Source organism: Mesoplodon mirus (genome assembly GCF_964341445.2).
Source record: "Mesoplodon mirus genome assembly, chromosome: 7".
NCBI classification, from domain to species: domain Eukaryota; kingdom Metazoa; phylum Chordata; class Mammalia; order Artiodactyla; family Ziphiidae; genus Mesoplodon; species Mesoplodon mirus.
The window spans coordinates 75,457,549-75,480,396 of NC_138983.1; the positions used below are offsets into that span (position 1 = coordinate 75,457,549).

The 22,848-nt window shown below is 46.5% G+C and overlaps 1 protein-coding gene across 1 annotated transcript in view; it reads left to right on the forward strand.

Moving 5' to 3' along the window:
• Positions 1-16,948, forward strand: part of LOC309808807 (forkhead-associated domain-containing protein 1-like) — a gene marked incomplete at both ends in the record, with an annotated part of 80,793 nt that extends 63,845 nt beyond the window's left edge. The window contains 9 exons of the mRNA XM_082629382.1: positions 2,294-2,424; positions 4,680-4,769; positions 5,797-5,901; positions 9,645-9,746; positions 11,632-11,752; positions 12,439-12,563; positions 15,477-15,572; positions 15,996-16,216; positions 16,753-16,948. Coding sequence (XP_082485508.1) covers positions 2,294-2,424; positions 4,680-4,769; positions 5,797-5,901; positions 9,645-9,746; positions 11,632-11,752; positions 12,439-12,563; positions 15,477-15,572; positions 15,996-16,216; positions 16,753-16,948 — 1,187 coding nt within the window. The remainder of the gene's footprint in view (positions 1-2,293; positions 2,425-4,679; positions 4,770-5,796; positions 5,902-9,644; positions 9,747-11,631; positions 11,753-12,438; positions 12,564-15,476; positions 15,573-15,995; positions 16,217-16,752) is intronic.
• Positions 16,949-22,848: the final 5,900 nt, after the last annotated feature.

Below are 22,848 nucleotides of genomic sequence, written 5' to 3' on the forward strand. Positions count from 1 at the left end.
TTTTGCTCATGTATTACAATGAGCCTGTAATGGGGCTCCAGTTCCACTGGAAGTCGAATCTTACGCCCCCTTGGACCTAGCCGATTCTAACCAGTTTATGCTGTATCCTCCACGGCTATGTCCTTCTTTTAGAGAGGACCTGTTTCAGGTGGGCAAGGACAAGCCAAGGGCAAGCGAGGCTGCGTGGAGTGAACAGAGGATTGTGGGGCTGGGCAGGGTCGGGGGGTCTGGGTTTTTATTCCAAGGGTGTTGGGAATCCAGTGGAGTTTTTTAAGCCGAAACTGACATGCCTAGAGACCTGAAGAGGATGGGACCACTCACAGACGAGGGGAGGGAGAGAAGCAGGTGACAGGGAGGAGGCAGTGAGCCTCGGAGGGGCACATCACTCTGAAGGCAGCCAGCGCGTAGCAGGAAACATGCCCACAGCTGTAGAAGCCAGGCACAGCATTGAGTCGCACGTGAATCCCCATCTCTGTATGAATCTGTGCTTTTCTTCTGCCTCACTCTTCAACTTAATCACACCCACACCCACCCCCTGCTGCCCCCAGGTCTCTGCTTATTCTCCTCCCTCACTTGGGATGTCCTCAGATATTTTCTGAGCACCTCCCCCAGGCTAGGTGCTGTTCTGGGCACCAGGAATGGAAGGATGAACTCGCTGGTCCTCACCTTCCTCCCGTATGTCGGCCAGTGAAACCTCATCCAAGCATCAAGCCTGTCTCAGATCCCACCTTCTCCGATCAGGGAGTCGGACAGACCTGGGTTGGGATAATGCTTGAGATGGGCTGGACCCACTCAAAGTGTGGCAAGCCCCAGAGGGATTTCCAAGTAACTGAACTGTGTCCTGGAGGCAAAGCTCATTTTTAAACTGAAATTCTGGAGCATTTTGTGCTTTATTTCATAGACATTCTTGATTGAAACCTACCACTAAAACTGGGCCTGATGTTCTTTTAAGAAAAGAACCGTAGGAGATAACCCAATACCACTGCATTTATGCACCCTTCTTCCCACTTTTATTCAAAATGATACTACAATGCAAGAGGGAAGAGATATGGGGAGATATGTATATGCATAACTGATTCACTTGGTTATAAAGCAGAAACTAACACACCATTGTAAAGCAATTATACTCCAATAAAGATGTTAAAAAAAAATGATACTACAGTAATGGAGTAGTTATCTATTGCTGCATAACAAGTTACCCCAAAATGTAATGGATAAAACCCCAACCAATATTTATTATCTCCCCCAGTTTCTGTAGTTCAGGAATTTGAGCGGGGGGTGACTTAGTTCTCATGAGTTGCAGGCAAGATGTCGGCTGGGGCATCAGTCATGTCATCTAAAGCCTCGGGGGGAGCCGGAGGATCCCCCTTCAGAATGGCTGCTCATGTGGCTATTGGCTGGAGGCCTTAGTCCCTCAGCACACATGCTTCTCTCTAGGGCTGCTTGAGTGTCGTCACGACACAGCAGTTGGCTTCCCCCAGAGTGAGTGATTGGAGAGAGAGCAAAGAGGAGGCCACAGTGTCTTTTATGACCCAGCCTGAGAGGAAACAGTCCGTCATTTCCAGAGTATCATATTGGTTACCCATGGCAGCCCTATTCAGGGTGGGAGGGGCTACACAAGGCATGAATTCTAGGTGGTAGGGATCATTGGGCCCATTTTGGAAGCTGGCTGCCGAGAAAAATCATAGGCGCCATGGAACAAACATAATTTAGCCACTTTGTGTTCTTGGGACATATCGCATCATTTGACCCTTACAATAACTCTGTGTGGGACAGACAGTGGGAGGTGAAATAGCTTGTCCAAGACCACCAAGCTAATAAGTGGTAGAGAGGGGTCCAAACTCAGAGGACTGTGAAACCAACCACCCACCCCATCAATAGTGTCCAGCAGTGCCCTCTGCCACACGCCCGTCTCCTGGCCTCTGGAGAAGAATTCCTGGACCTTCCCTGTGCTGGGCCTTTGTTCCCCAGGCCCATGGTGTGGCCTCTCCTCCCGGCTTTGCCTGGCCTGTGCCCACAAGGGGCCCCCAAAGGCTTCTCCTCTCGCTGGTGCTGACTGCCCCTCATTCTCACTGAAGCCTCAAACCCTGTTCCGTGGACTTTGCTCTCATTCCCATTCCTGCTCTGGGACCCTTGCAAAAAGCCCCCCAGTTCTAGGCGGGCACTGGTGGTGGCCCGGGTTTTGAACGTCTTGTCCGAACGTTGGCTGAGAGCCATGGTGTTGCCAAGAATCCTTCTTGCCTCTTTGACCTCCATGAGTCTTTTGTTTTGGTTTGGTTTGGTTCTTTTACAGAGATGGTGTCATCTTTGCAAAGAGACGTGTTAGTAAAGGATGGTCAAGTTCAACAACTACAACAGGAGGTGAATCAACTGAAAAGTGAGAACAAAGAAAAGGATCACCAGCTCGAAGCCCTCAGCTCCAGAGTGAGTGTCGGGTCATCAGCAAATTGTAGCTGCGAAAAGCAGACACAGTGGAGTCACATGACACACGGTGGTGAGATGAGGCCAGTGCCCAAGGACACAGGGAGGGTAGCTGCTGGGCAGGTGGCCAACTTCTCTGAAGCCTTTCAAAGGACAGCGTGTATGTGGCTCAGAAGAAGCATAATAGATTTTCAAATCCAGCAAACATTTTCTAACCCCTATTATAAATGAGTTTGTTTAATCCCAGCAACAAACACACCTATGAGCATATACTGCCATTGCAAAGTTTGACATTAAACAGAATACGATCTCCCTGTGAGCACGGATGACCACACGGGTGCATCGTGGCCCCAGCACCGCTGGTTCTCATAACTGTCTTCACAGCAGAACGTCTGAAGATCCAGATGCAAACACGCAGACGCTCATTTCTTCCTTAGACTTTAGTGTGTAGAATGTCTCTATGGAAGATGAACGAGGTAGGCAAGCAAAGAGCTCTTTACATGTAACTTTGACCCTTTGCAAATCTTGCCTTCAATGCTAACTTTAGAATCCTGCCTCTATAGGATAAGGTTTCTCAGTATTTGCATGATGTGCCTGTTTCTGTGAGTCAAGGTAAAACCTCAAAGCTTTCATCTCAGGTGGCAACTCAGAGATTCCCAGAGGCTACCCGATAGCTAGGTCTGCATGGGGGTGGGGTGAGAACAGATCTTGAGGTTCCAAGGAAAAGGCACAATAAGTAACACCTGGTACGTAGTACCATACCCAGTTTGGAGCTGGTGAAAGGCACTGCATGAGCTTTGGGATCAGACAGACCAGGGTCCCATCCCAGAGCTTTCTTTTATTGCAACTTATTTGGCCTCCATTTCCCCATCTGTGAAATGGGGATGACAAAATCGTTTTCTGAGAAGTGGGAGGCTGGTTTTCATTGTGCTCTTCTGCCTCTGCCCCGGGTCAGCTGCCTGGCCAAGCCCTCTGCATTCGTTTCTCCCAAGCAGAGTGTCTTCCCAGGCATGTGCTATAGCTGTTTAATGTGGTGTGTGTGTGTGTGTGTGTGTGTGTGTGTGTGTGTGTGTGTGTGTGTTGGGGACGGGAAGGGGATGCAGAGCTGGTGCTAAGTAGAAGGAATCTGCAAAGACAGCACCTGCTTGGCTCTTCTACCTCCTGAAGTGCATTTGGATGATTTATATCCCCGTTTCCCCTTCCTCGTTGACCTTGGAATGAGGTCCCTTCTCCTCTAGACTGTGCTGGCCAATAGCACAAGGGCTCGTCATCACCAAGGGTACTGCTCTTGTGAACATTTGAGATGCCTTTTTTTTAATGACATACATCATGTGTGTTAATTTTAGAAAAATAAGTAGATGACATTGACAAGAAAAAATAAAAAGAGAGGAGAGGAAATGCTACCTTGAGAAATCAGTGTTAATATTTTCATGTATGTTCTTCCAGTCTTATTTCTATATATTGCCTAGAAATCAATCAATCAATCATTTTATAGTTAATTTATACTATGCACATTTTTTAAATTTTTAAATGCTTACTATTTTCCCGTGCTAATAAATCAACGCTCTTATCATTCGTCTTAAAAGCTACATACTTTCTCCTGGATGTATCCAGTGTTATAAAGTGGTCTGCTGTTATAAACAACACTTGGGTTGTTTCCTCTTTTTTTTTTTTCTTCCACTGTTACTGACAATTCTGTGAAGAGCATCCTTGAAACTACAGATTTACTTATTTCTCCAGTCATTGTCGTTAAGGTACATTCCTAAAGTGGGAATTGCTGGGTCAAAAGAAGGCACATCCATCCTTATGCCCTTAATGCCTGTTGCCAAGCCGCCCTCGGGCAAGACAGCTCCGTTTACCCCTCCACACCAGTCAGGGCAGTTGTGTCTTTGAGATGCAACCTGCACAAAAGCCCTAAGATGGACCCCAGCTCACTGGCTCGGCCCCCTCCACCCTCACCAGTCACAGCGTGAAAACATCCCAATTCCTGCACCCTAAGTACCCAGAGTCTACAAAGCTGGATTTCCCCTGCAGTGAAGTTTGCTGGCTTTTGAAGAGGAACTTAGATGCTCTATTCCTCAGAACTCAGGAGAGGGGTGAACTGGGAAGGACTGCAGGATCCCATGCTCCCATCACACCTCGCCTCTCAGAATTCAGAGGTGTGATTGGGTTATACAACAGGAAACACTCCTGGGCATGAACACAGGTACTTGGGACCCCCAGCCAAGCCCCCGTGGCCTTGTCCTTTTTCTCCACAGTGCTCAGTGCTGAAAGAAGAGTTACAGAAGGAAGATGCCCAGAAGGAGAAGTGGGAAGCCCAAGAGAAAGAGTTAAAACTCTGCAAAACCGTGCGTTGAACCTCCTGACCCCTAGGTGTCCACTGAAAGCCTAGATTGTGGCCTTGAGGGTTTTGGAGGGGTTCCTTGGCCCATTAGCTAGCACAAGCTCTGGGGCTTTCTGGGTGTTTGTCTGTTAATGTAGTCTCCTAATTCTTTGATTTGCTGGCCTCAAAGAGATGGGTGAAAAGACCATGGAAAACACACTCTCCCCAGATTTTCTGGGCAGTTGGCTCAAGGCCCCTCATCAGGTTTCCCCTGGGGAAAGGGATGGGAGGTGGCCACCATATGCTGCTAGAAATTCACCATGGTCCCTACCCCTGGACTTGTGATGCCCAGACTTTCATGATCCACTGTCACAAGTTTTATCACGGCCCTGAGCACTGTTATTAACACAACTCTTCTTGAAGTATTTTTACTTAAATACATTCAATTTTACAACAATTCATAAAAACAAAATAAAAAGCAAATGTATCACTGGCCTTGTATGGAAGGTGAACATAAAAATGAATACAATGAAAAGATGACCACTCAATGTAAATGTTCACCCCCTGTACCGGCCCGAACCCTCGTGCACATCACCAGGCATACGTTTTCCATCCGTTGGGAAGGACGGTGCCTGGGACGGGAGCAGGAGACATGTGTTCTTCTCTCTGTCAGGAGCACACTTCTCTGCCTCAAATGAGAAAAAAGAAAAATGTCATTGTTCTTTTCTTCCAAACTGTGCCCATTGTGTCTTCCAAACAGCCCTTATTTAGATTGAACTCAAAAATGTGCCCCAAGGAAAGAGACTCTAATGAGTGGATAGGTATCTTGTACTGTTTAATCCAGGATCCATGCTGATCTTCAAAAGAAACTCAAATTTTCCCTCACCCAGCCCTTTCATTGCATCCGTTGAAAGAAAGTCTACTTTGCCTCAAATACGTGGAATTGTCCCCCAAGGGAAGGAGTTAAGCGAATCCCAGACTAGGTTTCTGCCTTAATGAACCGGATGAAATGAGTTGTGAAGTTGACTTCCCTGTTGTTGGAACTCTTTCAGCAAATCCATGACATGGAAAAAGAAATGAGGAAGCTCAGGGTGGAGCTGAAAAGGAGCAGTACCGAGCAGAGCCTGATCTCTATGACGCTGTGGGAAAAGAGCAAGGTATGGCAGGGACAGGTCGGCCTGGGAACCACTCTGGGGCCAGCACTCCACCTGCATCATCTCTGTTCATCCTCACAATGACCCCATGCGGTCTATACTGGTATTAACCCCACTTTACAGTCGGGAAAACTGGGGCTCACAGAGGTGAAGGAAGTTATCCAAGTTCACTTGCATAAAGTAGTTGTGGCAGAACTTGAATCCAGGTCTGCCTGACTCCAAAGCTCCTGTGTGTAACCACAACCCTAGACTGCCTTCAGATCTTAATTGTGAAATTATCTAAGAAAGAATTGATCCATTAAATCAAGTTTGCCAATGATGTTGATCCAACTTAAATTCTCATATTGATTTTTTTTTGTCTTTTTGTTCCATCATTGAGAATGTTTTTAAAAATCTCAACATGTTTGTCATTTGTGTGTTTCTTCTTTTAATATGAACGATTTTTGCTTTATATATTTTGAGGCTGTGTTACTAGGTGCATATAAATTTAGAATCCTAATACTTCCTGTAGAGCAAAACTTTAGATCATCATGAAATATCCCTTTTCATCTCTAGTAGTGTTTCTCCCTTAATGTCTCCTTTGTCATTTAGCTTCACCACTGGCTTTCTGTTGGTTAGAGTTTTCATACCATATCTTTTTCATATGTTCTCTGTCAATTTTTGTCTTAAGGTTTAGACATATGCCTTCAGATAGCGTATCATTTTTACAAAATCCAGTTTGACAATCTTTGACTTTTAGTCCATTTATATTATGTAATTACTCGTGTACTGGGGTTTAAATCTACCTTCTTGCTCAATACCAGATGTACCATCTGTGGTATGTTCCTTTTTCTCTCCTTTCTTGCCTCCTTCTGAGTGGATGGTTTTCTCTTATTCCACTTTCCCCCTCTATTAGCTTGGAAATATTTCACTTTTTTACTATTCTCTTAGTAATAGTAAGACAATAGCATTCATCCTTGACTCACCAAAATCACTCATTAATTAAGTTTTTCACTCTTCTACTATTCTCTTAGTAGTCATCCTGAAGACTACAATATGCATTCTTTTTTTTTTTTTTTTTTTTTGCGGTACGCGGGCCTCTCACTGTTGTGGCCTCTCCTGTAGTGGAGCACAGGCTCCGGATGCACAGGCTCAGCGGCCATGGCTCACGGGCCCAGCCGCTCCGTGGCATGTGGGATCCTTCCGGACCGGAACACGAACCCATGTCCCCTGCATCGGCAGGCGGACTCTCCACCACTGCACCACCAGGGAAGCCCTGCATTCTTAACTTACCAAGAGGCAATAGTAGTTGATAATTATGCCCTTCTCCTTGACAGTGCAATGAGTTTCAAACACCTTAACTTCACTTACCCCCTCCAGATTTATAAGCCATTGCTGTAATTTTCTAAACTCCTCTTGATACTTAAAACCCCACAAGACATTATTAGTGTTTTTCTATAGTCAGTATCATATCCACACATTACCCTTACTGTTGCTTGTCTTTTCTGCATCTCTGATCACCCACCTGGGTTCATTTTTCTTGTGTCTGAAGAATACCCTTTAATGTTTTCCCTCATTGTGGCTCTGCTGATGACAAATTCTCAAATGTGCCTGTGTGTCTGTCTGGAGATGTATATTTAACCTTCACTCTTAAAACACATTTGACTGCGTATTGAATTCTACAATGGCAATTCTTTTCTTTCAGCACATTAGATACAGCATTAGATATGTCACTATTGTCTTGTGGCTCCTATTATTTCTATTTAGAAGTCATCTGTAAGCCTAACTGTTGTACCTTTGCATAATCTGTCTTTTTCTCCGGTTGCTTTTAAGATTGTCTTTTCCCTTGATTTCCAGCAGTTTTATTATGGTTTATCTAGGTGTGGATTCAGTTTTATTTACCTCGTTGAGTTCGTAGGGGCTTCTTGAATCCCTGGCTTGGTGTTTTGCCTTAGTTCAGGTGCTTGAGCTCTGTACCACACAGGCAGTGGGGAGCTACTAAGGCTTCTGAACAAGTGACTGATGCAATGACATTCGTGGACAGTAATCAGGGTGAAAATGGTAGTTACAATTTCTCACGTACTAGGAGTTACCCTGAACATTTCATCTCTTCATCTTCACAACAGCGCTGTGATCTAGAAATCATCCTCTCCATTTTACAGATGAGAAAGTCAAGGCTACTAGTTACTAGTAAAGTAACTAGCCCAATGGCACAGTCGGTTTTGTCTGACTCCAGGTTCGTCTGACTTCAGTGACCCTGGCGTAGCAAACAGCCACATGCTACTGTTTACACTGAAATTAATGAAAATTAACTAAAATTTTTAGTTCAGTTCCTCCGTCACACCATCCCCATTTCGAGTGCTCGATCCCCAGATGTGCCTGGTGGCTGCCATATTAGACAACACAGCCTCGCTCAGAGTACCTGTATCATTGCAGAAAGTTCTGTTGGACAGAGCTGCCTTACAGCTGGGTAACTCTCACAGTACCGTTAAGATTGCACTGGAAGAAACTAAACTCGAGGCGAGGAGGCCACTTGTCACAGTCCAGCTTGCATGTGAGAGGGGTTGGAGGACAGGCGTGAGACCCCCGAGTGTGAGAGAGGGAGCAGGGCGGCTGTTGAAGGTGACTCTGAGGCTTGGGGACGGGAACGGGGGCTGTTCATGCAGAGCACAGATAAGGGCAGAGTCCAAGGCTGGACTTGGCTTTTGCAGCATATGAAAAAGGCTGCTGACATAGAAGTCAGAGCATGTTTAGACCTGGGAGAAAACTAAGGCCCAGAGAGCTTAGATGACTTTTCCAAGGTAACGGAGCTGGGTAGAGGCTCTTCCACTGGACCACACTACTCAGAAGAAAGCTCTTAAGGGCTTTTCTGGGTCTTTTATTACATCCCTGTGATCCCCCTCTTCAGATCCCTAAAAAAACAGCCTGTGAATTTGTTTCAGCACAAAAACTTTCCATTTATTTACGAGAGTTTGCCTCATTTCCTGTTAGTGCCAGGGCCCAGGGCTCAGCAGGTGCATCCAAGAACTGAGCAGCTGCGAGGCCTACACTGGCCAGCCAAGGGTAGCGTGGAGCACTCCCAAGCTTACCGTGCGTTGACTGTTACCCAAGCAAGGGGGGAAAAGTAGGCAAGCTTCTCCACTTTAAAGGCCTTCCTTGGCAGGCTGCAATTCTTAATAGACATTGCTTTAGGAAGCCTCCAGAGAGGTTACCACCAGTGAGTGTGCTCAAAGTGGTAACGACAAACAGTTATGATAATAAACCCAATCATAACATTTCCAAGTACCCATCACGAGTTATTAGAACGAGACTGTACGGCGGACATTCCCGTCCACCTTTCATAGGTTACAACGGTACTTAACACACTCACAGAGCCCTTAAGCACTATTCCAAACATTGAATCCCCACAATAACTCTATGCAGTGATACTAGTATCATCATCCCCATTTGACGGATGAGGACACTGAGTCACGGAGCAGTGAAGTAACTTTCCGAGTGTCGTACGGCTGGTTAGGGACCGAGCTGGGATGGGTGTGTGCGGTAGAACATAGTTGAGCCCCGGGTGCAGAGCTCGGCCCTTTCCCATAGGGGGCAACTCCCTGTGAGTTTGCCTCCACCCTGTGCATGCCTGTGACCCCTGCTGCTGGGCTGCAGCTGTCCCTACCCCTCAGGGACTCCCCCACTGCCATTAGCCCCCCCAGAAGAGTTTCCCCAGAGGGCATGATGATCACATTAGCAGCAAGCCCTCGGTTTCATCATCCTTTCAGGTTGAAGAGAAGCTTCGGCAGGATTCCAGAAGGAAATTGCTTCAGCTGAAAGAAATGAGGAACAGAGCAAACCTCATTAAAGCCAATTTGGAAAGGGCAGTAGGTCAGGTAGGCGTGCTGCAGAGCCCCTTCACGGGCCCATGCTCTCCACGGAATCCCGCACCCAAGCGGCCGGCAGGGATGAATGAGGAGGAAGACGGCCTGCCTTAGTTCACCCACTTATTTTCTATACGAAGAAGTGTCTAGAAAGAACTAGAGCTGAGATTCTATCTAGATCTAGAGTCTGAGCTTTTAACCACGATGCTCTACTACTTCGCTATTAGTTACTAAGCTAAGCATCATTTTTCTGTGTTTTGAAGAAAGTTTCGTGAACCTTTGTCCCGCCCCCAAAGGTAGTGGAAATGACTCCTGCGTTAGTCCTGTCCCCCATCAGCTGCAGTTCCCCTTCCCCTCATTTCAGATGAAGATCAACAGTTCTCGGGAAACTCAGCAGTATTTGCTGCAAGAAGAGTTACAGCAGCATCTGGCAGAGAAGGAGAAGCTGACCGAGGAAAGACCGCAGCAAGAGGAGAAGCTGAAAGCCAGAGTCAAGCAGCTAATGGCAGAGGAATCGGTAAGGTGGTCCCCGTCCTTCTCTTTACTACTGGAAACTGATGAAATGGGCTTTCCTATGAGAAACAGAGGGCATGTACTTAGATGGAGGAATCTCAGCAACTCCTTGTTGGGAACTAAATTAATTAAAGAGGGTGAATGATGTAGGAGGAATTAACATGAAGCTTGAATCCTAAAACTCAGAGATCAACTTGAAGATCAACTTGAAGAGGCAAGGTTATTGAAATGTCTAGAAATGGTACTTTGTTTATATACCGCAGCTGATTTTATTGATACAAATCCCAGTCGTTACTGCGGCTCCTGGTTTGTGTCTAAGTGTGTGCAAGACCAACCAATAGTATTTCAGTCTTTCTCTTCATGCATATCAGGGGAAACACATGGCCAAAACTGCTACTTACTTTTCCAGAAACCAGCCAATTAGAGGATACTTTACAGTGGCACCTCTCAACTCAAAGGTGTCCACGGATCATATGTGGATGTTGTTGAAATGCAGATTGTGACTCAGCAGGTCTCGGGTGGGGGGAGCCTGGGATTCTGCATTTCTGAACAGCTCCCAGCTGGTACCGATAGCACAGCTCTGCAGACTACATTTTCAGCCACAAAGTCTGAGAAGAAGGTTTTCCCCAAGTTGGCCGATAAGAACCACCTGGGGCTTCCCTGGTGGCGCAGTGCGTTGAGAGTCTGCCTGCCGATGCAGGGGACACCGGTTCATGCCTTGGTCCGGGAGGATCCCACATGCCGCGGAGCAGCTGGGCCCGTGAGCGATGGCCACTGAGCCTGCGTGTCCGGAGCCTGTGCTCCGCAACCGGAGAGGCCACAAGAGTGAGAGGCCCACGTAACGCAGAAAAAAAATAAATAAATAAAAGCCCCTCCAGGGACTTCCCTGGTGTTCCAGTTATTAAGACTCTGTGCTTCCGCTGCAGGGGGCGCGGTTTCGATCCCCGGTCAGGGAACTAAGATCCCGCATGCCTCATGGTGCAGGCAAAAAAAAAAAAGCCCCTCCAGGAGCAAATTTGATGTGATTGTTCAGAGATGAGACCAGAATGACAACAAGTGGAAACCCAAGCTTAGAAGAACATTAGAAGAAAAAAAGAAATAAAACATGGGGAGGGAACATAGGGGGGATCTCTTATTTATAATGATGCTAAGTAGGTAGGAAAGTTGGAAATCTTCCTAGATGTGACTTTGTATTCGAAATGAAATTTTTAAATTCCTTCTCTGCTGAAGCCCTGTAATGATATTTTCCAAGGTACTAAGTAAGTGACAGGGTTTCTGCTAATCCATGATTTGTTCATGTTTCTTCAAATACAAGAGAGTGAGATTGTGATCACTGATAAAGCTGCTGTCCTCACCATTCTGGCCACAGGAGCAGTCCTTCAGTGATCTAGGAGCCAAGTGCAAAGGGTCCCGACATGAGGAAGTCATTCAGTGTCAGAAAAAGGCCTTATCTGAGCTTCGTGCGCGAATTAAAGAACTTGAGAAGGCCAGCTTGTCAAGTAAGTTTCCTCCTGCTTAGTCATCCCTCTGTGCTGAGAACCATGGGCCCCAGACTTGAGGGTTCACTTTAGGGACTAACCAATTTGCCAGGACCACCATCTTCTATCCCCATCATTTCATAACTAAAAAAACATAGTTATAAAAAAAAGATGGGCAGGAAAAAAAATAGATGTGTAGGCATGAGCTCAGAGTCAAGAGCAGGCCTTGATATTAAATAAACAGGATTTCATGAAAAACTCAGAACCTTGTCCTTCTTTTTCTTATTTCACTGTGGCCCAGTGGAAACTTTTTCATAGACGCATGCTGTGCAAGGACCAACCTTGGGGAACTTCCCAGGATAAATACCCTGTTTAGAGGGAATAGGGCTTTCAAGAAGCCAAGCTTGCTGCTGGGTGGAGCCCTGGGCTAGGACACAGAAGCCTGGGTTCAAGTCCATCCTCACACCTGTGGCCGAAGGTTCCCCCTCAGTGCCCCCGCCCTGGGAGGCTGCAGCCTCATATGAGCTGTGTGGCCTTGGACAAGTCATTTCACCTCTCTGGGCCTCAATGCCTCACCTGCCAAGGGAGGATGGTGAGCTAATTAGTACTGGCCTGTGGTAAGTGTCCAGTAAATAGCAGCTGTGACTTTTACATGCAGTAACTTCTTCCTGAGCCTTTCTTTTGAGTGTAAATTATTTCTTTTATAGATCACAAGGACCACATGGATGAATCATTTCTAGACTTAAAGACCCTCGGGATGGAAAAAAATGTTCAGAAAATATTGGATGCAAAACCTGACTTGCCAACTTTTTCAAGAGTAGAGATCCGAACGGTAACCAAAGAAACTTTGTCTCTGCATTGACTGACACGTGGGGAGGGTGGGCATGAGGACAGACACGAGCCGTGTGCCCTGGCACCACTGTATACATCATTGGTTCGAGGCCAGGTCCTCCCTGATGGGCTAACACCTGTATGGACTGGTTGGTGCCTGGCCGTACCAGTGATCCAATGTTTGAATAGAAAGGCGGCTTCCCATCGTGTACAGCATGATATAACATTGCACTGATGCTGGCCCGGACAATCTCTGGGCCCTCCTTTTCACATCACATGTTGTATTCTGCAGAAAAGATTCAACAAGCTAATGTACAACATTATGTCATGAGCTTGCCTAACATTTGCTTTTTGCTATAAACTGAAAAACATGAACACATAAAGGGCAGCAGAAGGGAGCCATGATGATTAAGAAGACACAAGTTCTAGAATCAGAGACCTGTGTCCTAATCCCAGCTCTGCAAGCTCTGTGACCTTGGGCAGGCTCCTAACCTTTCTGGGACTTCAATTTCCCAGCTGTAAAATGATGATGGAAAAATTAAAGGAGATCATTATGTAAAGTGCTTATCCCAGTGCCTAGTTCATAGCGAGCACTTTAATAGATGATAGTTATTATTGTCAAACAGTATTTAAAGGGTATTATCCAAGAAAACCTTCCTTTCTTAGGGAGCATAGTTTGTGTTTTCCAGGGTTTTCAGAAGTAATTTGATTGTTAGGTTGAAGGTGCCCTGTATCCTAAATGGATGTTTGATCGGGTGTTTGATTGACACATGACAATGGACAGCTCTGAATAGCGTGGCTTGCTGCGGCAGCTGGTCTAAACCAGCTTTTGGAAAACATAATAAAGCCATCCTCTCTGTACCAGCATTTTCTCCTACAATTTTTCTAGACATTTGCTCACACGTCTAGAGATGTGAGTCTTCAGAAATGTGTTGGTTTTCCTGATAAAATCGAACCTTCCTTCTCTGAGGCTGGGAGTGGAGGGACCGTCTCCAGGTGGGGAGCTCAGCTGGATCTCATGTCCTGATGGTCCTGCTTCCAAGATTGACCTTCCCCTTGGCAACAAGCCCTCATCCCACCACTGACACCACAGAGCAGGAAACCTCCTAACTCTCAATCCTCCAAGGTTGGCAGTAATTAAACGAAAGAGCAGGAGGAAGAATAGCTGACATCTGTGAACTGCTTACTGTGTGCCAGGCGTTGAGCTCAGCCGGCTCCATGCCTTATGTCATTGAACCATCGTAGCAGCCTTGTGTCATAGTTACTATTATTGTCCCCATTTAACAGATAAGAAAAAGTAAGGCTTCAGGAGGTCAAGTACCTCACCCAAGGTCACAGAATAATGATTGAAGACACACTAGGGGTGTGTCCCTGGTGGTGTGTCTGCTAGCCTGCAGAGACCGGGTGGGGACTGCGTGCTTGGATCCTGTAGCCCAGGCTCTTCCTTAGTGACCCTCCCCTCAGGAAAAGAGGGGGCGTCTGGAGAGGTACAGAGGATGCAGCTCAGGGTAGCTGAAGACACTGAGCAGCATCTCAGGTTCTTTTTGCAGCAGATCTGCCCAGTTTATTGTCATCTTCAGATACCCTCTTTTATTCTCATCTCCATAGATACATAGACAAATATGTCCACTCTTGTCTATCACAGTCACTTGGGGGCCTTTATATTTTTGTAGTTGTTTTTTTTTAAATCTCAGAGGTTTTCAGGGTAGTGCCAACAAATGCTAGGGCTAAGAGATGCTCATGGCAAGCATTAAAAGCCAATTTATTTTTTAAGGTGTCTTATTATGGTTATTTGTGGTCGTTCAGATCAGGTCCCCTATTCAGTCTGGTGGCCTTTCCATGCAGTCAGTTGGGCTTCCAACAGCCAGCTGGCTGGTTGGGGTCTTAGGGAGATGCAGCTGCAAACACTATCTGCATTGTCTCTGGAAAGGTTCTGAAGGGATGCCCACCCACCAGGTTCCAGAGCTAGGAGAAGGTTGGGCCAAATTTTGTGAGGGTATGGTTTCTGCTGCACAGAAATGAGATTCCTTTAATAAAAAGGAGGGAGGCTATTTTCCACTTAACCTTCATTCGTTCATTCAACAAACATGCCCACTATGCACCACTCGTTGCCAGGTGCCATGCTGGGCACAAGGAGGGAGATAGTGAGCAAAAGCCGCATGGTCCCCATTTTTCTGGAGCTTGTCTTCTCAACATCAGCGGTACTGATTTTTTGAGCCAGGTAACTCTTTGTTTGGGAGACTGCCCTATGCATCGTGGGGTGTTTAGCAGCATCCTTGTCCTCTACCCACTAGACGCCAGCAGCAATTATGACAACCACAAATGTGTCCAGGCATTGCTAAATGTCCTGGAGGGGGTAGGGTGGCCAGAGTCACCCCCGGTTGAGAACCACTGGCCTAAAGGGAAGACAGACGAGACGGTGGCCAAAGAACGGCACAAGTGATGCATCATTTCAAAGGCAGTCGTGCTCTGAAGGGGTAGGAACACAGTCATAAAGAAAGCAGTTCACAGAGTCAGAATGGATTTAAAACCAACTCTCTTGGCATGGACATATATACACACACACGCTACCAAAGGTAAAATAGATAGCTCGTGGGAAGCAGCTGCATCGCACAGGGAGAGCAGGTCGGTGCTGTGTGTCTACCTAGAGGGGTGGGATAGGGAGGGTGGGAGGGAGACGCAAGAGGCAGGGGATATGGGGATATATGGATACGTATAGGTGATTCACTTTTTGATACAGCAGAAACGAACATACACCATTGTATAGCAATTATACTCCAATAAAGATGATATAAAAAATCAACTCTCTCAAATTATTTTTTCCAGTTCTTGCATTATTCTTTGGGTTATTCTTCTGGATGTAGAAAATCATAATGGAATGCCAAGTGAGTTTTTTTCTTTTGTTTTATTTCAGCCTCAAAATGGCCTTTCCAGCCCAAGGTCCATCATGGTCTCTGAGAAGTTAAGGAAAATGGATGTGGCTGACGCTTTAGATCTTAGTGAAAAGCTGGTAGGTATACCCAGCATCAGTCCCCTCCTGTCCAAACCTGTGTGCCCTGCAGATAGTTTAAAACCAACGCCACATACATGTTTAGTTGTTACAGTAGCTCCACGAGACCCATCTCCTATCCCAGCATGGGCTGGAAATTGCAGAGCCCAATTCCTTGCAAGACTGGGTAGTAAGAATGAATGTTTATGTCTGTTGTCATTCCCCCTCCACCCCTCCCCCCAATTCTCAAAAAGGCATAGTGTAAATGGATGCGGGGGAAAATGAAAGTCCTACTAAAAGCCCCAAATGCACTCATTTGCAAAGCATGTGTTTCTTCTCTGCAACTGCAGAAAATGAATGAAACAGAATTAGACGTTTGCCTCCTCAAAGTGGCCACCAGCGGTCTTGGGCCAGGCCTCTTACCTGTGAAACGCTTTCTCGTAGTACTTGGATATGAGCAAAACCCTCGGGACTATGCTGAACATCAAAGATATGTCAGGTCACGTGTCCATGAAACACCTCTCCCCAAAAGAGAGGGAGAGAGTCCACCAGCTTCGACAAAGAGACCTGTACCTGGTGTTTGATAAGATCACCCTACTCAAGAACCAGCTGCAGAGGAAAGAGGAGCTTTTGAGACGATACGAGAAGGACATTGAACAGCTCAAGTATGGCCCGTGTCCCCGGCAAAAGGCCCAGGCCTCCATTCTCCAGGCTAAACCTCGGTGCAGCTGCAGACCCGTAGGGACCAGGACAAGAGGACAGAGGCCTGGGTGTGGAGTGGGGAGGCGGGATGGTGACTCAGGGCCTGATGGACCCAAGTCTCTGGGCAAGAAAGCAGCAGTTAAAGTACCCTACTGTTAAGGAATAAGGTGCACCTTTTATAAATGTGTCTGATGTTTCACCATGTGTGTGCTTTTCGTAATTCCATCGTATTTTCAGTAGTATCCGTTCCCCCACCCTCTCTGGGAAATTGGGAGGGGCTGGTAGCATAACCTGTGCCCCCTTCATGCTGCACGTCCACAGCCAATGGGCTATTTATTCTGCCCTCTAGTCCCCACATCTTCAGCCTTCCCCCAACTTGTAAGGAAACCGCGAAGCCAAGCATATATGGAAGTGTTCTGAGGATCTCCCAGGTCGGGAGCATTGGTGGTGAGTGAGAAAGCTGAGGAGAAAAGAGACTTTGTCTCTCCTGTGTGCTCAGGCAGAGCAAAGTGTCGGTTCAGATGTACCAGTCACAGGTGGCAAAGCTGAAGGACATCTTCAGAGAGGCCGAAGAAAAGGCGCCGCTGAAGGAGGCCCTGGCGCACATGGAAGAGCGGCTGCACCAGGAGAAGAGGGTCACCAGGGCGATCAGGCAGCAGAAGGTGAGAGGTCCCTGCTCGGAGCAGAGCCTCTGAGGCTGCCCCTCAGCTCCCTTTAGAAACAGCCAACTGAGGTCCCAGTGGGATCCAGGCAGCACAGAATGCATTCGCTCATTGCAAAGGAAGGTGGCAGAATAGCTTTAGCGTTAGGCAGACTTAGGTTTAGACTCTTGTTCTGCCATTTACTGTGTGGCTTCAGGCAGCTTTTTTTTTTAACATCTTTATTGGAGTATAATTGCTTTACAGTGTGGTGTTCGTTTCTGCTGTATAACAAAGTGAATCAGCTATATGCATACGTATATCCTCACATCCCTCCCTCTTGTGTCTCCCTCACACCCTCCTTATCCCACCCCTCTAGATGGTCGCAAAGCACTGAGCTGTTCTCCCTGTGCCATGCGGCTGCTTCCCACTAGCTATCTGTTTTACATTTGGTAGTGTATATATGTCCATGCCACTCTCTCACTTCGTCCCAGCTTACCCTTCCCCCTCCCCATGTCCTCAAGTCCATTCTCTACATCTGTGTCTTTATTCCTGGCCTGCCCCTAGGTTCATCAGAACATTTTTTTTTTTTTAGATTCTATATATATATGTCAGCTTAACCTCTCTGAGACTCATAGTCTAGCTTGCCTCTATTTTTTTAAACTTTCTTTTTTTTTAAGTTAATTTTTATTTTATATTGGAGTATAGTTGATTTACAGTGTTGTGTTAGTTTCAGGTGTACAGCAAAGTGATTCAGTTATACATACACATATATCTATTCTTTTTCAGATTCTTTTCCCATATAAGTTATTACAGAATATTGAGTAGAGTTCCCTGTGCTATACAGTAGGTCCTTGTTGATTACATATTTTATATATAATAGTGTGTATATGTTAATCCCAAACTCCTAATTTATCCCTCCCCACCACATTTCCACTTTGGTAACCATAAGTTTGTTTTCAAAGTCTGTGAGTCTGTTTCTGTTTTGTAAATAAGCTCATTTGTATCATTTTTTTTTAGATTCCACATATAAGTGATATCATATGATACTTGTCTTTGTCTGACTTACTTCACATCGTATGATAGTCTCTAGGTCCATCCATGTTGCTGCAAATGGCATTACTTCATTCTTTTTTATGGCTGAGTAGTATTCCACTGTATATTTGTACCACATCTTCTTTATCCACTCCTCCATCGACATTTAGGCTGCTTCCATGTCCTGGCTGTTGTGAACAGTGCTTTGTGAGACTCATAGTCTAGCTCGTCTGTATTTTTTTAACTTTTGATAATTCGTGTATTTTATCTTGTTCTTTCTATCCAGATAACTGTTTTTTCTACCAGTTTTATTGAGACATAATTGACACACAGCACTGTACTGAGCTTAAGGGTGTCCAGCATCATGATCTGACTTCCCTGCCTCCTGAAAAGATGACCACAATTAGTTGAGTGAACAGCCCGAGTGTTTTTAAAGGCGGCGCTTCTGATTTTCATTGTTCTGCCAGGTGCCAGGGATACACCGAGGAATAAGCTCTCTGAGAATAAAGATTTGGGTTTCCTCTTCTGAGTAGCCAGAATAGTACGCCAGTCTTTCTGACTTGGGGCTGTGTATATGTACACGCATGCTTGCGTGTATGTGTGTACATGTGAGTATGTGCTGTGGGTTGGCATGTGTGTGTATTTGTATGTGTGTGTTTGTTGCCTGCATGAGCTCTAAGGAGGCCAAGGTCATAGAAGGGTGCCCTTCTCCTCAACCAGGAGGTGATGGTCAGATAGTTCTTTGCAGAAGCCTGCCCTCCATCCTGCGAACCTTCCAGGCAATAGGTTTCCAGACAGCAGGCTCTCTGGCTTAGAGCCCCAGAAATGAAAAGTGGCTGTCCTGCTCTGAGGGAGCCTGGATGCAGTGTTTCCAGTGCTCACTGCTCTGAATTAAACATCACAGGCCTTAGTCTGTGTGTGACATGGGGCTGCCTCAGGCAGAGGACAGTTTCCTTTCACACCAAGCAATGCCAGGGAGAGCTGGGCCAGTGACAGAGTTGTGACTTTCCCTTTGATGTGCCCTCTGGAGAGCTCACCCCTCCCCAAGGTGCCCACCCCCGCCACCAGGGCTTGGCAGACTAGGTCCCAAAGCAGAGACACCAGACCACAAAATGGGACAGAGAAGGGCCCCAAAAAAGCCATTGTCATGTACTGAAAACCTGAGGATTTACATAATGAGGTTTCACATGCATTATTCCTGGGCTGCATCATTCACACACAACGCAAGGGACATGCCAGCCTGTTTGGCGCTGGACATCCCTCAGCCGAGAAGGGTCTGAAATGGCCAAGCTGAACCTGTGTCAGGGTCCCCAGAAGAGCTACAGCTAGAAGCTTTCAACTTCGTGGAGTTCACAACTGGGGGAAAGACTTACCAAGGGACAGGCACCTGCTCCACACCACACATGCTTCATCTCTCCCATCAACCCGCAAGGGATGCTGGCAAGTGTCAGCCCCTTAGAGAGAGGGGAAAGGTGAGTTGACAGAGGGTACCGTTCCCTGGCTACTAAGTGGCAGAAACAGGATTCCCTCCCCACCTGCTGCCCTCCCCCGCCCATGTTCACTTTTCCACACCCCCTCCTTCTGTGTCTCCCTTACCAGGGTGGCCCCCTTGGATACATCGCACCATTGCTCCTGGGGGTTTCACTCCAGGACTCAGGTTTGCATTTCATGCTTGTTGTTAATATGTCGTCAGAAATCCCTGTTTGTCGGGAAGAAAACAATAATACATTTGAAAGTTTTGCTGGATCCTAAAGGGCACTTGTATACATCTGTCTTGGCATCCGTTCCTTCCAGGGAGTATATCTTCGTTGTCTTTAAGCAGAAAAGAACAGAAAGTAGAATTCCTCTTTCCTAAGTTTTACACTTAGTATTTTCACAAGGAGCCTTAGTTTTTTAGCCTCCTGTATGAAACTTTGAAACTCTTCACCCGTTCACAGAGGTGGCAAGGTTGAAGCACTGAGATGAAATTACACATCTTAAGCTTCAGAATTGCCCCCCCCCCAAAAAAAATGGAGTTTGTAGTTTAAATGTTTGACCATCTCTTCACCAAGCAGACCTTTCAAGAATCAAAAGTCCTATTTCCACACTAATATCTCTGGCTGTGAAAATGAGACTTGGTATAAGATGCTGGGCCTTCACAGCGAACTGGGTCTGTGGCTCTGTCCATGTGGCAGAGGGACGGGAACCGCTGCCCAGGCCGTGCTCACTCGAATCCACTTCTCACATCACTCGAGAAGCCGGCAGTGTCTCTCAGAGTTCAGAGGCCAGATTTGGAGTCAAACAAATAGGGGTCAAGCCCCACCACTGCCCCGAATGACCCTGAGTAAGTGGCTTGACCTCTGTATCCCAGGTTCCTCAACAAAAGCAACCAAAACTGTTAGCAAGGGGCCTACTCCGTGGGGGAGTGGGAGGGTTAAATGGCAAAATGCCTGCAGTGCCTGGCACATCACAAGCCCCGTTTCTAAGGGGGAAGAATAGGCAGCTCATGGATGGGTGGGGATTCCTCTATTTCTTTCAGGGAGCTTCCTGCCAGCTGACGCCTTCCCCGGTCCTCCCAAAGCCGCCAGCTCTTATGGGACGCGCTCTTCTCTTTGGTGAATACGACTAGGCCACGGCCAAGAAAGGACCCAGATACCTTTTGTGAATGGGCTAAGGCTGGGATTTTCAAGAGGAAATTTTTAAATGCACAGAAGTTGCCACTTGGGAAGCACGCAAGCCCTTTCTCAGGGCTTGAAGTGGAAGAACGGCTGAAGGGCAGCGGCTGCTTCTGGCAGGAGAAGCCGCTCAGCTCTCCTGCCAATCAAATCTCCAGCCAATCAAGTCCTGGCTAGGACGCGTGACCACCGCTTTGTCTTGTGGTCTCAGCCAGGAAAAGCCCCTAACCTTCCCTCTGCTTAATTAGCTCAGATCCCTCTTCTTTAAGATGAGAATAAAAATGGCACCTAGCTCGTAGCCTTCCCAATGGGAGCTTGTATACAAAACCCTTAGTACATAGGCCCACAAAGCATACATGCTCTCCTACCATCGTCATTATCCTCACTATTCTCTTTAACTCACTATCTTCCAAGATTTCCTTGGGCCCAGGTATTCTCAAGATTCTGGCTTCCTCTGTGCCACTTGTGTGTTTTGTTTGTTTGTTTGTTTTTGCGGTACGCAGGCCTCTCACTGTTGTGGCCTCTCCCATTGTGGAGCACAGGCTCTGGACGCGCAGGCTCAGCGGCCATGTCTCACGGGCCCAGCCGCTCTGTGGCATGTGGCATCTTCCCGGACCGGGGCACGAACACGCGTCCCCTGCATCGGCAAGCGGACTCTCAACCACTGTGCCACCAGGGAAGCCCGAACTGTATATTTTTAAATGGTTAAGATGGTAAATGTTATATTATGTATATTTTACCATAATGAATAATTAAAAATGTTAATTATTGGGGGAATAAAAGCCGTTGGGGACTTTGTAATGGATGGCTCAGTCTGTTAGCACTGGACCTACCATTCAATCTCAATATCGTTAAAAACAGGATGACCAGACATTATGTGCTCACTGTGTGATGCAGGATGGATCACACAGTACCGCCTATGAAGGCGTCTGGACAACAAAAAGACTTTGATCTCCTCAGACCTCTAGATCTAACTATTTGTTTACAGGAAACATGGGGAAAAGAGGAACAAGTTAACTGAAACCAAGAAGAAGTGATCAGCCAAATCCAGGATGTGAATGTTCTCCAGGACAAAAGACCCAGTTTCTCCAACAAATCAGTGGCTGGGGGATAAAAAAGGTCAGGGGCGGGGAGTTGCTGTTACAGAATTAAAGACATTTCAGAGACATAACAACCAAGTGTAATGTGTGGACCTTGTCTGGATCCTGATTCTAACAAAGATAAAAGTAAAAAAGATATCTCTGAGAGAATCAAGGAAATGTGAGCATGGACTGAATATTAGATGATATTCAGGAATGATTATAAGTATTTTTAGCTGTGATCATGTCAAGGCGGGGATAATATAAAGGAAAAAAAAGTCCTTTCAGTTAGGATGTCTTTATGGGTGAAATGACACAACTTGCTTTAAATTAACCTAGAAAAAAACTCAAAAAGGGAGAAAAAAGAATGAGAGAACACTGGGAAAATGTTGAAGCTGGATGATGAATACATGGAGTTAATCGCAGGCTTCTCTAGTTTCGTGTGTGTTTCCAAAATCCCAGAATAAAAAACAATTTTTATGTAGGCAATCTCAAAGGAACATACAGACACACACACAAACAGAGTGAGCTACAACCAAAGCATAAGCAAATGAGGAAGCCTTTTGCCTTTAGTAAGTGCAGGAAAAGGGAGATTAAGCCTTGGGCCTTTGCAAAATGAGCTAACCAAGTCTAAGATGCCTGTATTAAGCTGGCACCCTCAAAGATGCTCCACACCCTGGCAAGAGGAGGGCTTAAAAAAATTTTTTTTCTGGACTTTCAGAAAGGAGAGCCTATGAAAACCTGTAGTTTTCAATGTGGCTCTGGAGGGGAAAACTAATAATGGCCACAATACTGATGATGATGATGATCACCCTGAAGGTTTGTAACCACGTGGGTCTGGGGCTCAAGTTTATACTCCATGTATTCAGTGGGAAAACTCCAAGTTGAGGAAATAAATGTCAGTGTTCAGAGGTTATTAGCATCCCCGGCATCCAGCTGAAACAAACAAAAAAGACTTCCGAGAGAAAAGCAGCCAGGAATCAGACCCCTCAGGATTCCCACAGATTAAGTTCAATCAAGAATGAGATCACAGGGCCTCCCTGGTGGCGCAGTGGTTGAGAGTCCGCCTGCCGATGCAGGGGATGCGGGTTCGTGCCCCGGTCTGGGAGGATCCCATGTGCCGCGGAGCGGCTGGGCCCGTGAGCCATGGCCGCTGGGCCTGCGCATCCGGAACCTGTGCTCCGCAACG